The sequence below is a fragment of the Thalassophryne amazonica genome, chromosome 22 (genome assembly GCF_902500255.1).
Source record: "Thalassophryne amazonica chromosome 22, fThaAma1.1, whole genome shotgun sequence".
NCBI lineage: Eukaryota > Metazoa > Chordata > Actinopteri > Batrachoidiformes > Batrachoididae > Thalassophryne > Thalassophryne amazonica.
This window is the reverse complement of record NC_047124.1, coordinates 13,841,709-13,862,119: the sequence shown is the minus strand read 5'-3', so window position 1 is coordinate 13,862,119 and position 20,411 is coordinate 13,841,709. Positions and strand designations below refer to the sequence as shown.

The window sequence follows — 20,411 nt, the reverse complement described above, 5'->3', positions numbered from 1 at the left end:
GTGGTTAAACTTTCATCTTTATTTATTTATTTTAAGACTCAAATGTAATTAAGATGCATAAATATTACAAAACCAATCAAAATTATTTTAAACTGGATGGGAAAACAGCAGCACATACGAGTATTAGGTCATGTAAAACAAAGCACAAATAATGAAAAATATAATCTTTATTTACTTATTTACGGAGTACATTATTCCTCTTAATGTCCTTGTTTTGTTTGTGATCGGTTCTTTTTCACAGTATGTGCCGCTTTATAACTGTGATTCCATTATCCAACACTTGGGGGCAGTAGATTCAACTACAAGACCAAATCATCGCTGCTGTTACAAGTGATGTTCTGCATTGATGAATTCTTCAATGATCTTTGAGGAGGATGCTGCGGACTCATTGAATCCTCAGCATTATCGAATTTTTTTGAAATGATTAAGAAAAATGACAATAATGCACACACCTTCAAAGTCTTTAAAAAAATATACTAACCCTTATCCACCAAGTCAGGGGTGGGCAACTTGTTCCAGAAAGGGCCAAGAGGGTGCAGGTTTTCTTTGCAGCCACTGACTCCACCAGGTGATTTCACTGATTCCATCTGCTCAAAGTGATATAAATCAGTGAAATCACCTGGTGGAGTCAGTGGCTGCAAAGAAAACCTGCACCCTCTTGGCCCTTTCTGGAACAAGTTGCCCACCCCTGCACCAAGCCATGCAATGACTTTGCACCTTGGGTTTTTGTGTGTGTGTGTGTGTGTGTGTTTTTTCCACAGATAAAATTTTGAGGATCGAACAAACCATGTGGAACAGCATCGCAAACAAAACTGCGATGTCACCTGTACCTTCAAATTAAAGAGCTCCACTTCTGTTAGCTGCGCCTGTTAGGGGTCGCCATATCAGATCATCTGTCTCCATCTCATCCTGTCCGCAGCATCTTCCTCTGTCACACCAACCATCTGCATGCCCTCTTTCAGCACATCTACAAACCTCTTCTTTGGCGTACATCTTCTCCTCCTGCCTGGTTGCTCCATCCTCAGCATCCTTCTCCCTATATACCCCAGGTCCCTCCTTTGCACATGTTCGAATTGTCTCAATCTCACCTTTCTGACCTTGTCTCCAAACCGTCATACCTGTGCTGTCCCTCTCCTAATCCTGTCCATCCTCATCACTCCCAAAGAAAATCGCAACATCTTCAGCTCTGCCTCCCGTCTTTGTTTCAACCATTGCCTCTAAGACAGGGGTATTGAACTCATTCCAGAAAGGGCAGAGAGGGTGCAGGTTTTCTTTGCAAACACTCACTCCACCAGGTGATTTCACTGATTAACATCACTTTGATCATGTGATTCTGTTGTGTGAACCAGCGGAACACCCGTAATCATAAAAAAGAGCACCATGAATAAGCAAAAAAAATTTGCTTGCAGGAAAGTTTATTGATATAGCAGAAGGTGTGCCAACTGGCAGAGAGAGAGAGAGAGAGAGAGAGAGAGATTACATGTCAGAGAGGCATCATCAAGTACATTTGTTCTTGTCAGGTATGAATTATTTTTTACAGTCCACTATCAAATAAGAATTTTGAACTGGAGCTCTTTACACTATAAAAGTGCAAATGGTAATTTTTTTATTCAAATGTTAGGAGAAATGTTCCAAACTGAGATGCCTCATGAACAGAAGAAGAGAAAGAAAAGAGACATCCATGATGAGGCGAGACTGGTGCACGCTGAGCAGCAGCCACACATTATTCTGTGCAATTCAAGACAAATCCAGACTTGGTCGCCACCCAGAGATGTTTGAGGTCAAAGGTCACATGGTTGGCCACAAAGCACATGCTGATTTCGGTCCACTTTTCACCTTTTGGATTACGAGTGCTTATGCCAGTCCTGTTGAGACGGGAGACAGAGGTAAGACCAAAAGAGGCCCAAATTAATTTTGAGGAGCATTTCCATCCAAAAAATACACATAAATCCAACTCAATTAAATCAAATTACATTGTACTGTTAGAAAAAGACTGTTGGATTTACATGATTTAAATGTGTACATCTGTTGCACATGATCAGAATGTGTTCAAATGGCATTTTTTCTTTTATCTAACAGGGATACAGAGGAAAATTATGTCAGATGAAAACATTCTGATCAAGTGAGACTGATGTACAGATTTAATTCAAGTAAATTTAAATAACTTTCCTTGTAAGCAAATAAAATCGTAGTTTTGTCTTAAAATATTGGTGAGATGAATTAATTATTAAAATGGGCGTTTCATTTAAAAAATTCTATGAAGTTCATTTTATGAAGTTAAAATGCTAAAAACATTTTAAATTAAGACGTGTTGCATTTCTGTGTTTTGCAAGAGTAAAAAATCTCTAGGAAATTCTGGTTTTCATTTGATTTTGAATCAATTATATTGTTGTTACCTGAGTAACATTTAATTTAAACAGATTTTTAAGAAGTTGAAAACAGACAATCGTTATATTCTAAGACTCAACTAACACAGTCAAAAAGCCACATAATTCTACAGGAAGGATTTTGTTTGTTGGTTGGCTATTTTGTTTATTTATTTATTTTCATATTGTTTTATTTTGGATGAAACAGACAAAGTGGCTCTGTCTCTCGGGCAGTGCTGCCAACGCAGGGCCTTCGGGCCATGTTTAGTCCGCTCTTCTTTTGCTTTGGCCCAAGAATGCAATTGACAAATTCTCTGCAAATAAGCAAATTACTGTTCAGAACATTATGATTTTTGTTGTTGTTGTTATTACGACTACTGCTCGTTATAATAATAATAATAATAATAATTATTATTATTATTATTATTATTATTATTATTATTAATTAGCATCATCATCATTATTATTATAGAATGTTAATTTTTTAATATAATACATTTAATTGTGATGTCATTCTCATGGGAGCCTCTGACTTGTGGCCTTCAATCCACATTACATTTTGACCCTTCCAAGTCAATAATTTGGGTATATATTTAAACATATTTGTAATTTTGAAGTTACATGTAGCAAGAAATGAACATGTCAGTTTCCTTCATTCACAAATCCATTTGTATCACTCCTTGATTGTTATAATTGATGGATTAAAATGTGGACAATATTGTGATGGTGAGGCAGATTGAGATGGAAATATTTTACTTCTTTCAGGATATACATTTGTGAACAATGTCTTATCAAGTTTTCTTTTTCATGCAAACTTTTAAGTCTTGAAAAGATTCCTCTTAAATGAAAAAAGATTGCAATATTTAAGAATGAAAGCTCCATTTTAGGTAAACAGTAAAACTGTATCCCTCAAGTTTCAAATTTGGATGTTTGAACACAGGTTTTCTTACTTTTTTTCACTGTAATTACGGACATAATGTTAGTTTTAACACTGGGCTTGATGAATTAAAACCGACATTAACAAACGTCTCTGACTTACCTTTCAAAGATGGAGCCAGCTGTATCCAATGCAAATACACGACCACTTTCACTGACTTCAATCATTGTTAGTTGTGGACCTTTTGGCACTTCTTCCCAACCGGAGTCAGTGCAGTTAGATGTCGTCAGTGTCTGTTATAACAAGTACAGACTGAGTTACTGCTGAGTTTTGTCACCAATAAACCACTTTAGTATTTACAGTCAACAATAATAATCTTTGTCAATAACCAACAATCATGTGGTAGGTAACCTGATTGGTGGAGGCAAGAAGAAAGTCTTAAAAAAAGACCAACCTGTGTAAACTGGACGGTGTTACACTTGGTAACACCCCAACACCCATCGCCTCCACAGCTAACGTACACCATCGAGTTGTCAGTGGACAGTGGGTCAAAGTCCAGATCAGTACCACCACTGAAACTCTGTGCGTCACTACTCTTTAGACAGAAGGCTTTTTCAGAAACACCCACAATCCCACGGTCAGCTCCAGCGTCCACCTGTGCCAGTATCTGAGCTGAAGACGAGTCCAACACAGACAGACGGGCCGTTCAGTAGACACACAGTTATAACACAGTGTTTGAAAAAGTCAAAACAGGAAATACTCTTTTAAATCAACATATTCCCAAAAGATTCCGAATTTGATTTTTATTTTCCTGTAAATGTCTCACAACACTGCAACTTTTTTCTCTAAATTTTACCAAATGAATCTTGTTCTGTTCTCAAAATGTGAAAAAATTTAATAATTTAATGATGGCAGGAACAACAATAATAATGACACTAATGACTTTGTACCATTTTTAGGCTGCTGAAACTCGTCGGCCACATATCTGTAGAGGTAGTTATTGGCATCAACACCCCAGATTCCTACACTTCCGACTGTGACATGTTTCAGCTTTGTTTTGCCCAGACTGGTCCACCTGTCTCCACTCAACATGAAGACATCGTTTTCCTTGGTGGTTGCCACCACAAGTCCTTGTCCAGCATCAATCTGGACAATATCATCCAGATGTGGGACCTCCTCGCACTTAAAGGCTGCAGAGACAAAATCATCAATATCACATTTCCATTTATGTTAAAAGTTCAACATTTGACAACATATTGATGGACAGACGTCCAAGTATGTGACGGTGTCGTACCTGTAATTCTGCCCACGTAGCACAGCACGAGTAAGAAGGCTACAGCAGCTTTCATGATGTTTGTCTATTGGTTTCCGTAGCTCTTCTGGTTTTTCTGTAGAGCTGCTCTGCTGCACAAATACTGAATTTTCCAGACTTATATATTCCAGATCCATGGGTTTGTCCCACAAGAAGAATTTCTGCTCCAACCAGTTCTGCAGGATTTTCAGAGACATTTTGTGCTAAACTGTAACCGTTTATTAAAAATATCCCACTGGTCAGATGCCTTCTGACACTGGGAACTTTCCATGATGTACCAGTGCTCAATTAAACCCAATTATGTTCTGATGAGGAAGACAGAGTACGAAACATGATGTAAAACAATTGTTTTTCTTTTTTATCTGAGGTGGGGATGATGTCACACCTGGATTTGTTCGACTGCATAATTTATGCATTTATATGGACGGAAGTGGAAAGTGGGACACACTGCAGCAGGAACAGGCCCAGTGAATAGCATGAGCATTGCTGCATGACCCCTGCCTTTGGACTGGATGCCTGCATGAACTCTCATCAAATGCATCTTCCTTTGTTGTGTTATGTTCTGTTTTGCAAAACTTTCAAAATCTTGCAACTGTTAGAAAGGCCTAAGCAGAGGGTCACCACTTTGAGTCTGGTTTGCTTGAGGTTTCTTCCTCAATATCATCACAGGGAGGTTTTCCTTGCCACTGTTGCCCGTGTGCTTGCTCTAGGGGTTGATAAGGTTAGACCTTCCTTGTGTGAAGCGCCTTGAGGCAGCTTTGTTGTGTGTAAACTAAATAAATTGAACTGAATTGAAAACATAACTTAGAGGAAAAGTCTGGGTTTGTGATTGCCCTAGATCAAGATGAAGATCCAGGCTTTCAATGACTTCCTGGACTTTTTTTTTTAAGGGGAGAGAATAAAATGTTCATCCAAAGAGGATGTTAAAAATGAGAGAATAAAATGTTCATCCAATTCTTCCTGTATTGAATTGGGGTCCTCGGTCTGACACCATGTCCAAAGGGATGCCATGTAGCCGCAAAGTGTGCTGCCTTGAAGCGGTCCACTATGGTCAAGGATGGTGGTATGTCCGTTGTATGGTGGAAGTCCAGTTATAAAATCCAGGCAGATGTGTGACCAGGGGTGACCTGGAGTGGGCAGCAACTGGAGGAGGCCGGCCGGAGGCTGGTGTGATGATTTGCCCTGGCAACAGATGGTACAGGGTTTGACAAATTCCTTTATATCTGACTGGACTGTGGCCCACCAGAAGTGTCTGTTGAGGAGGTTGAGGGTTCGGTGGAAGGCAGGATGACAGGAGAGCTTGGAGGCATGGAATAACCTGGAGTACCTCAGAGCGGACTGACAGCTGTACAAAGAGCCAGCTGGGAGGCACTTCTCTAGGACACGGGTAGTGGTGTGCCTCATGGACGACCCTTTTGATGTCCCAGGTGATGGCTCTGACCACCATGTTGGTTGGTTGCATCTGATCTGGAGCTACAGGGTGGTCTGGAGAACTGAAATCTGTCTTTGTGTTTTTGATCAGGGGCGGCAGATGATGGTAAATTTGAACCCCCCCCCCCCCCCCCAAAAAAAAACACACCTGGCCTGTCTGAAATTAAATTTTTTAGCATATTGGGTGTATGTTAGACTTTTGTGGTCGGTCCAGACAGTCAACGGAACAGCAGTACCTTCCAGCCAATGTCTCCATTCTTCCAGCGTGTCCTTAACTGTTAGGAGTTCCCGGTTACCCACATTGTGATTGTGCTCACTGGGAGTCAGACACTGGGAAAAAAAAATTATTCTATGTTAAGAACCTTAACATAGATTAATCCAAGAAACCAAAAGACATAATCCAACCCAAAAATACATTATACATAAAAAAAAAGAAAATCACAAACAGGTAAGGATTCAAAACACGGGGGGTGAATTACATCAAAAGCCACAGAGTCCTGGAGACAAGAACTCATATAAAAGACCAAAACAAATCAATGACCTGAACCCAGACCAAACCCCAACATCCAGGCACTACAATAAATGCACTCTCCAGCTTCTATTCAGCGCTGTCTTTCTTCATGTGTTAATCGAAGATTAACCGAACCCATGCCAAGTTGCATGGGTTCTTCGGGGTGGGCGTGCTGGCTGCGAGGAGTGCATTGCAGACGGAGCACGAGGAAGAAGGAACAGGATCGAGATGCAGAGGGATATCTTCGTCTTCTGCTACATGGCTACATGGCATCCCTTTGGACTTTGTATCAGACCGAGGACCCCAATTCAATGCAGGAAGAATGGGACAAAATAACAACTAACACTTTGTATCCTCAATGCCAAAATGGGCTTGTAGAATTCATGTCTAAAACGAACAAGAAATGACAATAAAATTATTGTAGGATTGCAGAAATGAACACGTGCTACATTAATTTCTGCAGACATAAAAGCACCAGGGGACTGAAAAGTATTATTCTCTAGTTTCATTTTTAGTAAATATATTTTAAAAATTATTTTTGTTATTGCTATTGTCTCATTTATGAATGACATGTAATGAGAAAATGGATGAAATAAAATGGTACATATGTTCAAATTATCAATTTTATGAGGATATAAAATAATTTTCTTTGTTTTCACAGGGCGCGCCACTTGTTTGTCTCAGGAAACTTGGCAACACTGCTTTAAATTTGTGTGACCACAGTGTTGTTTATATAATTATATGATTGTCACACTGTCACTTCACACGTTGTCCTCTTTGGATGAACATTTTATTCTCTCCCCTAAAAAAAGAAAAAAGAAAGTGTATTCAGTGTAATTTGTGACTATAATTGTGGAAAATTAACCCTGCATTAAATTCTGTTTAAAAAGTTGTTTTTGTTATAGGATGGCTTGAAAAATAATTGCCTAAACATTATCCAAATATACAAAATGATAAAAGAAAAGTTTGCGCTTGTTATCTTGACCTTCCATCTCAAGAAAGGTCAGCTCATTGTTTGGGTGCATGTTCAAAGTAAAGGTCAAAGGAGAATTAGGTCAAAAATCCAGACCAATTGCCAAAGACATCTCGTCATCACCATTAGGTAACTGGGTAGCCTCCAAGTCTCACAACCATACAGTAAGGAAAGAAGCACCAAGGCCCAAAAGACATGTTCTGCTGTCCAGTGATCTGATGACTCCTTGAGGTCTTTCCAGTTGCTGCTTCATCTCAAACACTGAGGACCCAGAGATACAAATGTCACTGCTGTTCATACAGATACGTGTCTGATGGCAGAGTCCGGAAAGTCACTGAAAGCCTGGATAAGCACACAGGCAACAGTGGCAAGGCAAACCTCCCTCGGATGATATTGAGGAAGAAACCTCAAGCAAACCAGGCTCAAAGGGGTGATCCTCTGTTTAGGCCTTTCTAACAGTTACAAGATTTTGAAAGTTTTGCAAAACAGAACATAACACAACAAAGGAAGATGCATTTGATGAGAGTCCATGCAGGCATCCAGTCCAAAGGCAGGGGTCATCCAGCAATGCTCATGCCATTCAGTGGGCCTGTTCCTGCTGCAGTGTGTCCCACTTTCCACTTCCGTCCATATAAATGCATAAATTATGCAGTCGATCAAATCCAGGCGTGACATCATCCCCACCTCAGACAAAGAAGAAAAACAATTGTTTTACATCATGTTTCGTACTCTGTCTTCCTCATCAGAACATAATTGGGTTTAATTGAGCACTGGTACATCATGGAAAGTTCTCGGTGTCAGAACGCATCTGACCAGTGGGATATTTTTAATAAACGGTTACAGTTTAGCACAAAATGTCTATGAAAACCCTGCAGAACTGGTTGGAGCAGAAATTCTACTTGTGGGACAAACCCATGGATCTGAAATATATAAGTCTGGAAAATTCAGCATTTGTGCAGCAGAGCTGCTCTACAGGAAAACCAGAAGAGCTACGGAGACAAACAGGCACTCAGACATCATGAAAGCTGCTGTAGCCTTCTTACTCGTGCTGTGCTATGTGGGCAGAATTACAGGTACGACACCGTCACATACTTGGACGTCTGTCCATCAATATGTTGTCAAATGTTGAACTTTTAACATAAATGGAAATGTGATATTGATGATTTTGTCTCTGCAGCCTTTAAGTGCGAGGAGGTCCCACATCTGGATGATATTGTCCAGATTGATGCTGGACAAGGACATGTGGTGGCAACCACCAAGGAAAACGATGTCTTCATGTTGAGTGGAGACAGGTGGACCAGTCTGGGCAAAACAAAGCTGAAACATGTCACAGTCGGAAGTGCAGGAATCTGGGGTGTTGATGCCAAGAACTACCTCTACAGATATGTGGTCGACGCGTTTCAGCACCCTAAAAATTGTACAAAGTCATTAGTGTCATTATTATTGTTGTTCCTGCCATCATTAAATTATTACATTTTTTCATATTTTGAGAACAGAACAAAATTAATTTGGCAAAATTTAGAGAAAAAAGTTTCAGTGTTGTGAGACATTTACAGGAAAATTAATATAAAGTTCGGGATCTTTGAGGAATATGTTGATTTAAAAGAGTATTTCCTGTTTTGACTTTTTCAAACACTGTGTTATAAATGTGCGTCTACTGAACGGCCCGTCTGTCTGTGTTGGATTCGTCTCCAGTTCAAATGCTGGCACAGGTGGACGCTGGAGCTGACCGTGGGATTGTGGGTGTTTCTGAAAAAGCCTTCTGTCTGAAGAGCAGCAACACACAGAGTTTCAGTGGTGGTACTGATCTGGCTTTTGACCAACTGCACACTGACAACTCGATGGTGTACGTTAGCTGTGGGGGCAATGTGTGTTGGGGTGTTACCAAGTCAAACACCGTCCAGTTTACACAGGTTGGTTTTTTTTTTTTAAGCTTTCTTCTTGCCTCCACCAAGCAGGTTACCTACCGCATGATTGTTGGTTATTGAAAAAGATTCTTATTGTTGACTGTAAATACTAAAGTGGTTTATTGGTGACAAAACTCAGCAGTAACTCAGTCTGTACTTGTTATAACAGACACTGACGACATCTAACTGCACTGACTCCGGTTGGGAAGAAGTGCCAAAAGGTCCACAACTAACAATGATTGAAGTCAGTGAAAGTGGTCGTGTATTTGCATTGGATACAGCTGGCTCCATCTTTGAAAGGTAAGTCAGAGACGTTTGTTAATGTAGGTTTTAATTCATCAAGCCCAGTGTTAAAATTAACATTATGTCCGTAATTACAGTGAAAAAAGTAAGAAAACCTGTGTTCAAACTTCCAAATTTGAAACTTGAGGGATACAGTTTTACTGTTTACCTAAAATGGAGCTTTCATTCTTAAATACTGCAAGGCTTAAAAGTTTGCATCAAAAAGAAAACTATCAGACATCATTCACAAATGTATATCCTGAAAGTAGGAGTAAAACACATTCTGATCATGTGCAACAGATGTACACATTTAAATAATGTATATCCAACAGACTTTTTTTTTTTAAAACAGTACAATATAATTTGATTTAATTGAGTTGGACCTGTGTGTATTTTTTTGGATGGAAATGCTCCTCAAAATGAATTTGGGCCTCTTTTGGACTTACCTGTCTCCCGTCTCAACAGGACTGGCATAAGTGCTAATAATCCAAAAGGTGAAAAGTGGACTGAAATCAGCATGGGCTTTGTGGCCAACCATGTGACCTTTGACCTCAAATATCTCTGGGTGGCGACCAACTCTGGATCTGTCTTGAAGTGCACAGAATAATGTGTGGCTGCTGCTCAGCGTGCACCAGTCTCGCCTCATCATGGATGTCTCTTTTCTTTTCCTTTTTCTAAAGCTGTTCATGAGGCATCTCAGTTTGGAACATTTCTCCTAACATTTGAATAAAAAAAAAATCAGCATTTGTGCTTTTATAGTGTAAAGAGCTCCAGTTCCATAATTCTTATTTGATAGTGGACTGTAAAAAATAATTCACACCTGACAAGAACAAATGTATTTGATGCCTCTCTGACATGTAATCTCTCTCTCTCTCTCTCTCTCTCTCTCTGCCAGTTGGCACACCTTCTGCTATATCAATAAACTTTCCTGCAAGCAAATTCTTTTTGCTTTTTCATGGTGTCTTTTTTCTGATTAAGGGTGTTCTGCTGATTCATAACAGAATCACATTTTAGATCATATTTCAGTGGCTATTATGTCTTCATGTGGAAATGACTTTATAGCAGTTACATTAGGAAGAAAAGTAACAGTTTAAGGTATTGTTGACTGCAAATTATGAATACTTATGGGCGTGATCACTTTGACTGACAGAGGTATGACAAAGTAAGCATACACAGTACAAGAGCATAAATACTTGTAACATACCTGAAAAGAGTAATAGAAATGCTTGGGAACAAGGCTTCTTCAAACTTCTGCAGGCATAACTAATCAATCACGATCAACAGGCAGATCACAGGTCAGCTAATCTGACAGGTATACCTTTTTCATTTAATTTAAACATGTTAAACCTTTCAGAATGAATTTGAAATTATGGATTATGAAACACTTAGCTCATCTAGTTATAAATGAATTCTCTCTTCATTTATATAATGGCCTCATGAATTAAAATCAGTCTAACACATTAGCATACAATACGATAATACAACATAAAATAACACTTTATTCATCCCCAAAGGGAAATTAGATGTTCCAGCAGCTCACAGGCATAATTAAAATACACATACGAATAATATCTTAAATAACTGCAATACACAATAAAGAATGAATAATTTCAAATAAATGCTGGAGATTAAATTATAATTTGTAAAAATCTACTGAGAGGTGTAGATAACTGCAGGAGGAGACGGTACTATGTAACGGATCAATGAGTTACAGTGCAGAATTGTGCAGAGTGATGGCTGCAGGAAGGAAAGATCAAAACCCAAGGCCTGTAGTATCTGTCACAAGAACACTGCATAGCACCTGAGTAGGTTTAAGAAGTTGAACAATTTCTGCCAAGGCTGCATAATCTGTGGTAATTTGTCAAATTTGATCATACAGGAGTCTCCATGTACAATTATATTTGCAGATGATATTGTGATCTGTAGTGATTCTAGAGAGCAGGTTGAAAGTAGCCTGGGGAGATGAAGATACACTCTGGAGAGACAGGGAATGAAAGTCAGGAGGAGCAAGACAGAAAACATGTGTTTGAATAAGAGGGAGCCCAGTGGAATACTGCAGTTACAAGGAGTAGAGGTGGTTAAGGGAGATGAGCTTACTATCCAAAGTAATGGTGAGTGGGGTAGAGGGGTGAAGATAAATGTGCAGAAAGGGTGGAGTGTGTGGAAAAAGGTGGTAGGAGTGATTTGTGACAGAAAGATATCTGCAAAAATGAAAGGGAAAATTTACAAGAAATTCGCAACACCAGCTATGCTGCTTGAGATGAGATTTATTGTCATTGTCATTACACAAGTGCAACAACAAAATTACATTTACACTCCAATTACCTCAGACAAAACACAGCAATTAATCCACAATTATTACTAGTTGAACATTATCATGGCACACAGAATTAAAGACAACACATATACATTTGACATTGTTTCTGTGCACTAAACTTGAAGCAGTCCATCATCCGAATTGAGGCAAATTGGGTGAAGGCTGCAGCAGGAGGGCCTGCGCCGCCCAGCTTGGGGAGTTGAAGGCTGCAGCAGTAAAAACCACGCTGCCTTGCTTCAGTTATCTGCTGCACTAATAAGCCAACAGAGCATGAACCAGCTGCTGTCTGTTAGCTTAAGCGTGTATATAAGGCAACCCAAAAGGAGAAATGCGGCATTTAACAACCTGGACCTCATTTCTGGCATAAAATACGGTAATTTACTCACCAATATAAGTTTGGTGTGATTAGAAGTCCATAGTTCAAATGACGTGTTCAGTTCAAATCTGAAGCAAACATTTTTCTTCTTCTACTAAGGTGGATTAGAACTTGATTACTGGATTACAAATAAATTATATTAAAAAAAAATCATACATTCTGGATTTTATATATATATATATATATATATATATATATATATATATATATATATATATATATATTATGTCTCTCACAGTGGACATGCACTCCAAGATGTCTAAGTGGGAGAACTTGCAAAACCGCAGGGTGTTCAAATACTTATTGGTAGTCACAAATTACAAAAAAAAAGACCAACCTGTGTAAACTGGACGGTGTTTGACTTGGTAACACCCCAACACCCATTGCCCCCACAGCTAATGTACACCGTCAAGTCGTCAATGGACAGTCGTTCAAAAACCAGATCAGTCCCACCAATGAAACTCTGTGCGTCGCTAATCTTCAGACAGATGGTGTTTTCAGAAACGCCCACAATCCCATGGTCAGCTCCAGCGTCCACCTGTGCCAGCATCTGAGCTGAAGACGAGTCCAACACAGACAGACGGGCCGTTCAGTAGATGCACAGTTATAACACAGTGTTTGAAAAAGTCAAAACAGGAAATACTTCAAAGTCTTTTATCCAACAGGAGACGCTTCATACATCCCACTATTTTAAACCAACATACTCCCAAAAGATCCCAAACTTTATATTAATTTTCCTGTAAATGTTTCACAACACTGCAACTTTTTTCTCAAAATTTTACAAAACTAATCCTGTTCTGTTCTCATAATAATAAGAAAAAAAACAACAATATTTTAATGAACAACAATAATAATGACACTAATCATGATTTTGTACCATTTTTAGGACGCTGAAACTCGTCAGCCACAAATCTGAAGAGGTAGTTCTGGTCATTAACACCCCAGATTCCTGCACGTCCGACTGTGACATGTTTCAGCTTTGTTTTGCCCAGACTGATCCAAATGTTTCCACTCATTATGAAGACATTGTTTTCCTTGGTGGTTGCCACCACATGTCCTTGTCCAGCATCGATCTGGACAATATCATGTAGATATTGGGCCTCCTCGCACTTAAAGGCTGCGGAGACAAAATCATCAATATCACATTTCCATTTATGATAAAAGTTCAACATTTTAACACCATACTTATGGACAGACGTCCAAGTATGTGATGGTGTCGTACCTGTAATTCTGCCCACGTAGCACAGCATGAGTAAGAAGACAGCAGCTTTCATGATGTCTGAGTGTCTGTTGGTCTCCGTAGCTCTTCTGGTTTTTCTGTAGAGCTGCTCTGCTGCACAAACGCTGAATTTTCCTGACTTATATATTCCAGATCCATGGGTTTGTCCCACAAGTAGAATTTCTGCTCCAACCAGTCCTTCAAGGTTTTCATTGACACTTTACGGTAAACTGCAACCATTCACTAAAAACATCCTGCTGGTCAGATGCCTTCTGACACCGAGAACTTTCCACGATGTACCAGTGCTCAATTACACCCATTTACGTACATTCTGACAAAGAAGGCAAAGTACGTCAGTAGGAATTTGTCTTTCTTATTGTGATTTGGTTTACAACCTACAAATCATGACAACGTAGATAACCTGACCCTGAAAAGTCATTTTTTTGAGGAGAGAATAAAATGTTTAACCAAAGAGGACAACGGGTGAAATGACAGTGTGGCAATCATATAATCAGGGGTGCACATAACTGGTACTCATGGCGCTCGTGTGTGCTAAACATCATTGATGTACAGCAGAGGGAAACACTTTTCCTACAATCTGCCATTGCTTTTCTCTTATGAAGTGCTTCCTGTGTTTTCTGCTGCGCATCATTTATTTTTAGCACGCACAAGCACCATGAGTACCAGTTAAATGTGCATGCCTGCATATAATCATATGTTGTTGATGTCCATTCGGCTACTCCCGTTTTTGTTCAGGGCATAAGCACATAATTAACACTTCATTGTTTATGAACTGAGAAGGAAACAAACACTGTGGTCACACAAATTTAAAGCAGTGTTACCAAGTTTCCAGAGACAAGCGGCACGCCCCGTGAAAAGAAACTGAAAGTAAATTTTATACCCTCATAAAATTTATCATTTGAACATTTGTATCATGTTATTTCATCCATTTTCTCATTACATATCATTCATAAGTGAGGCAATAACAATAAAAAATAATTTAGAAAATATATTAACTAAAAATGATAATAAAGAATAATACTTTCCCGTCCTGTTGTGGTTTTATGTCTGCAGAAATTAATGCAGTTGAAGCACGTGTTCATTTCTGCAACCTTACAATATATTTATTGTGATTTCTTGTTAGTTTTACACATGAATTTTACAAGCTAGTTTTGGCACTGAGGATTCTGATAGGCAGTGAGGATGCATGGCACCAGAAGAGGGTGGATCCTCAAAGCAGACTCCCAGACCAGGCGGAGGTGGAAAAGAACTCGTAGTCTTTATTCAGAGCCAAGGTATGGTACACAGGTTATCAGTCAGCGGAGCAATGGTACAAAGAGGGCTAGGCAAAAATGCAGTCATGACCAAGCAGGGTCCAAAGGCAGGAGCAAACACAGATATCAGGGCTGAGGCAAAAGGCACAGTGCAAAATACAGAGCAGGATTCAGAAACACGGCAAGACAAACAGGACTGATACAAGAGCTGGTAAGTGTACTGGTAAGAGCTGGTCTCTCAACGCAATTGACACCATTTTTCAACACGGAATCAGGGCTGGGGGACCCTGCATGCCCAGATGGAACCTATCCTGCGGGCGATGTTCTCGATGCTTGGGAGAAGTGGCGCATTGCATGCTTGGCACCACCTACCGGAAAATTGGCAAGATGGCTGCTACCAAAACCACAACCCCACATCTGTCCATCATGATTAATGAGGTGGGCAAGGTGGTACAATCTCAGACTGCATTAACATTTGAACTTAAACACAAGTGGAAACCATCTCGGAGCAATTTGTCTGCCCTGCAAAGGAATTGATGTTGGAGACCAGTGAATACTCACAATTGGATCTGGATGGTTAAAGAGAGGCTGTATTGGAATTCTGTGTCTCTCTGCCTAACCCAAACATGGCAGCCTTATCAGCTACCGATGGTCAAAAATGCCCCGCTGTTTTCCTCCAGAAGGATTGCAATTGCCTTGGTGAAGCATTTGGCTACCTCTCCATTTGCCCTCCCCTACAGACTCTACGCACACATGGGCAGAGACTGATATGAACTCATGTGCACACATGACGCACACTGCCCCCCCCCCACCTCTACCCCTCTTTTATGTTTCTGTCCCCACCCCGCCCTCCACTCTGCCACTGCGGGAGACCGCATGGCACAGCGGAGGCATGGATGAACTGAAGTACCTCAGAGTGGACTGACAGTGGCGTAAAGAGTTGGCCGAGAGGCCATTCTCAAGGGATCTGGGTAGTGCTGTTAATGGTTTGAGACACTAGAATGGATTTGGATTCCTTGGACAATTTCCAGTCTAGAGACACCATTTTTTTGTTGGTAGCCCCACTGGTTGGTGAGATATGAGGGCCCAAATATTGGGCGCCACCCCCATTTTGGGTGATTTTTGCCTAATTGGGTGGGTCATAACTTGAGAACCGTTGGTCTGATTGGGCTAATATTTGGAAATTCATCTTTGCCAGCCTATTGTACCCTAGAAACCAAATTTTAGCAAAATCCGAGATGGTAGGGTGAAAAATCGTATTTATTTTGGGTGATTTGACATGGAATGACCCAAAATTGAAGTGGTAATATACTGTGCCAAGATCCTTCTTTTTTGTACAAGTTATGTCAGGTCAGGGATTATGCTGGTGCTGCATGCCACCTCATGTACCACACAACAGAACCACTGTGGGTCCTGGATGGCAACCACCCACCCAGGAAGACAACCAGTCCAACCGAATCTCTCAAGAACCATCTATTGTCTGCAGCCAGGTGATACACTGACAGACAGACTACAAACACTTCAATTCACTTATATATCATCAAGGTGCATCCTGCTTTTGCAGAATGGAAATTTACACATTTTAACAATAACAACAATGAAGGAGCAACAGCAGTATGCATTTCAAATATTCCTTCCAGTTTAGAGTGCTGATTTATGTTGTAACGTTATGGTCAGGTAACGGAGAAGCTGGTCACAGCCAGCGGTGGACACAGCTAACCCAAAATTGAACTTCAATAGTAGCAAATGTGCTAACAGAAAAGTTAACTGTTACGTTAAACCATAGTGCTAAATTAATAAACCGCTAAAGCTTTAGCTGAAGCTAACAGTAATAACCGTTAACTTTTAGTGTGTGTATTTAGCTTTGGGCAGCTTAAAGAGCAAACCTAAAGAAAGAACCCAAAAAAATGGAATTTTAATATTTACACAGAGGTTCCCTAAAAGGGTTAAAAATGGTTTAGGTTAAAGTTATGGTCAGGGTTAAGGGTAGGGGTTTTGTGACGGTGTCACGAAAAAAGTGTGCAACTGGGCTGATCGTGCACAGAAGCCTATGAATCTATCAAAGTTGTCTAGATGTCTTGGTGGCAGTTATGTCAATATGGGCTTATACTTAATTTATATTAAGTAGTATTCACTATTTTTAGTATCAGAATACCAAAAATGTACTTTATTTTTTTCCCCTTATTTGTGGTGCCCCCCTCCCTTTGATGGACCCCGTCCTAGACTAGAGGGAGCGCGCCGTCCATCACTGAAATGGGGAGGGTGAGTGGAAAAAGGAGTGCTTGAAAAACTCCAACCTGTGAGCAAAGTCGAGTTGTTAACTATCTGTAACAGCCTTACACATTTGCAAAAAGTGTTTGTCGGCTGCAAAATATATATATATTTTTCCTGTGCAAGTGCATCTTGGACACCAGTCTTGGTTGGCAACAGGTACTAATCAGCAGAACCAGAATGATAATACAATTGCCGGAATGATTGACAGAACAGCACCTTACTATGCCCCCAACTCTCAAGATATTGATAACCAATCTCAAGATAATGTAATAAAATGTTATCATACAAAGCAGAAAGTCTCCCCCATCATGTGCAAAGCACAAACTTATCTCTTTTCTGTCCCAATTAGCACTAATCGCCGGAATAGCAGATCACCCTATTGGGAAAATTTACCTTCACTAACACTAGATGGTACCACACAAACTCCCATTCTGCCATTTGTCGCAGTTCTGTCAAGACTTTGGGGCTTCTAATGCTGACCTATAGCTTTATAAAGTGGCTAAAGAACTTGATCATTTTAATGGTGAGACCTGATCATCTCATAAATACTTGTTTTGGTGTAAGATAAGAAAAAAACAACCCATTCCGCCGATGGTCATCCATTCCGCAAATTACCAGTTGTTCCAGTTCCATTCCGCGACGTTTGTTCACCCTAAGCTAATGAGTTGCTAACGTGTGCCGAGTGGATAGAGACAGCCACAGGAAGCATTCTCCTGTGCCTGGACAAGAAAAGCACACCAATACTTGGCTCTAAGGGAGACCAACTGTTTTCTTCACGGACAGTGAGGCCGAGGAGAACGTTTTGTTGCCTTACTCCATCACCACCTGGACGAGGTGTGTCCATCTTCATCGCCACCTGGACGAGGTGTGTCCATCTTCATCGCCACCTGGACGAGGTATGGACCATTATCTGACATCACAGAAAGTAGGTGCTCGAGTTATCAGCCTTGGGTGAGTGACCCTCTGTTTTGTTGCTCAAATGTACAAAGAGCTATTTGCACCACTTGAGCTAACTCACACGTCACATCCAAGCTGTGAGTTAGTCTCATACAGACAATTTTAGTTTTGTAATTTCTCACGGCTCTTTATGTAATTTACTGCCCCTTCCCTAGAACTAAACCATTATATTTCTCATTTTGAGTTGATTGAAGGTCACGTTAGAACCAGGCCTGGGATCCTCACAGACACTGACCATCTTGTGAAAGGCCCCGTACATAACTTGGACTAACTACACTTTTATAATCGGTGGACATTACAGTGGGTGTGGTTTAGTCTCACATTTCTAATGTTACTGGCTGTCACCAACAGGGGGAGCTCTCCCTGTATCTGAAGCTTGCATGTGATGGAAGTGAAGCTTAACTCATATTTAAACTTTAAACCAGGTTTCAAAAACTCCAAACAGATAATAAAGGCAAACACTTGTTAACTAACATAAAATAAGGAATTAGCAGAGATATTATCTAACAACTTATTTGTTTTATTTCTGGCTATATGTCTTTATTTTGTGTGTGGGTCCACAAGAGAACACACACACTAATTTTAAATAGTTCTGGTTTGCTAGAAATAACACAGCCAGGTTTAAAGGGGTACTTGTAACCACACCAGCCCAGGACCTCCACATCCAGCATGTTCACCTCCAAGATCGTTTGAGACCAGCCACTCGGACAGCTGCTGAAACAATCGGTTTGCATAACCAAAGAATTTCTGCACAAACTGTCAGAAACCGTCTCAGGGAAGCTCATCTGCATGCTCGTCGTCCTCATCGGGGTCTCGACCTGACTCCAGTTCGTCGTCGTAACCGACTTGAGTGGGCAAATGCTCACATTCGCTGGCATTTGGCACGTTGGAGAGGTGTTCTCTTCACGGATGATGCGAAGGAGATGTGTTGCACTGCATGAGGCAAATGGTGGTCACACCAGATACTGACTGGTATCCCCCCCCCCCCCCAATAAAACAAAACTGCACCTTTCAGAGTGGCCTTTTATTGTGGGCAGTCTAAGGCACACCTGTGCACTAATCATGGTGTCTAATCAGCATCTTGATATGGCACACCTGTGAGGTGGGATGGATTATCTCAGCAAAGGAGAAGTGCTCAGTATCACAGATTTCGACTGGTTTGTGAACAATATTTGAGGGAAATGGTGATATTGTGTATGTGGAAAAAGTTTTAGATCTTTGAGTTCATCTCATACAAAATGGGAGCAAAACCAAAAGTGTTGCGTTTATATTTTTGTTGAGTATATATATATATATATATATATACATACAGGCAAGATCACTGGGGCTTGAAAAGAAATACTGTTCCAACTTGTTCTGCTGGGACTTTTTTTTTTTTAAAGATTTGCTGAAAACAATAATTACAAATATTCAACTGGTTCGACAGCTTGAAATGGGACGACCTCCCATTTGGCATGACGTCTGTAATGCACAAAGAATTTAAGGTTAAAATGTTTTCACAATTTACTTCCTTAAAGGTTTGTGTGATAGATTTCATTCTGCAAACCGTGGCTGTTTGGACAACTGAAGCACTGTAAATGTGGACAACTGAAGCACTGAAAATGACAATGAATTTTACATCGTCTTTGTGAGAAAGTCCTTCTCTGTACTGCTCCACCATGACACTGTACAACAACAGAGAGGCAAAATGACAAAAATGGAGCTGACTGTGAAAGGGAATTCAGTGGTAGATTGGATGATCGTGTGACAAACGAAATGGTGGAGTCCACTGAACTGAAACTAATATCATGAATTTCTTTCTTTTTTTTAATCTAACTGATGAAAATCAGAAACAAACTACTTTTCAGAATTACTTTTCAGAATAATTACTCAAAGTAAAAAAAAACAAAAAACAGGTACTGCTCAAAAGATTTCCATTCGCGGTCTCTTAAAATAGATCGGAAAGCACTGAGAGAAATCAGTCCTGACAGCTGCAGTTCAGTTTGAAGGACATTCCAAGGAGAGGGAGCAGAAAAACGAAAAGCCTTCTTTCCCATTTCAGTCCGAACACAAGGTACATGAAAGCACAACATGATTTGTGACTTGTCACCATCAAGTCACAAATCAGCAAGACCCAAGTCAAGTCTCAAGTCAGATTGCAAGCAATTGGTGGTCATTATGACTTGAGACTTGCTGATTCGTGACTTGAAAGTGATTTGATGGTGACTTTGTCCCACCTCTGGTAAAGCATAGTGGCTTTCAGCTCTCTCTGAAAAAACCCCAATAATACCCTTGTAAACCAGAGTCATCCAGTGTGTATATCGCCTTACATTCAAAGAAGGCATGCCAGCATTAG

The 20,411-nt window shown here is 40.2% G+C and overlaps 1 protein-coding gene and 1 long non-coding RNA gene across 3 annotated transcripts; one reads left to right on the top strand and one right to left on the bottom strand.

The window, feature by feature from the left end:
- Nucleotides 1–1,707: 1,707 nt before the first annotated feature.
- On the bottom strand, nt 1,708–13,733 carry LOC117503998 (fish-egg lectin-like). Of its 2 annotated transcripts, none has more exons than XM_034163338.1 (5): nt 13,575–13,733; nt 13,230–13,469; nt 12,690–12,907; nt 3,406–3,536; nt 1,708–1,865 (listed from the first exon to the last, which is right to left on the bottom strand). In XM_034163338.1, exons 1-5 carry the CDS (start codon nt 13,624–13,626, stop codon nt 1,724–1,726), a joined length of 783 nt encoding a protein of 260 aa, XP_034019229.1. In that variant the 5' UTR covers nt 13,627–13,733; the 3' UTR covers nt 1,708–1,723. The 2 variants fall into 2 exon arrangements, with proteins under 2 accessions (XP_034019229.1, XP_034019227.1); XM_034163336.1 differs by lacking the exons at nt 12,690–12,907; nt 13,230–13,469 and adding exons at nt 3,698–3,915; nt 4,194–4,433 and having other exon boundaries at nt 13,575–13,711.
- Nucleotides 8,574–17,495, top strand: LOC117503999. Its single transcript, XR_004558705.1, has 3 exons — nt 8,574–8,584; nt 17,276–17,385; nt 17,417–17,495. It is a non-coding gene; the product is annotated as an uncharacterized LOC117503999 (long non-coding RNA).
- Nucleotides 17,496–20,411: the final 2,916 nt, after the last annotated feature.

Bases quoted from the DNA above. Each gene is read 5' to 3' on its own strand.
- LOC117503998 (XM_034163338.1), bottom strand. From the start codon at position 13,626: ATGAAAGCTGCTGTCTTCTTACTCATGCTGTGCTACGTGGGCAGAATT. The intron at 13,470-13,574 runs GTACGACACCAT...TTGTCTCCGCAG, and splicing joins CTACGTGGGCAGAATTACAG to CCTTTAAGTGCGAGGAGGCC. The intron at 12,908-13,229 runs GTACAAAATCAT...ACTCGTCTTCAG, and splicing joins GTTTCAGCGTCCTAAAAATG to CTCAGATGCTGGCACAGGTG.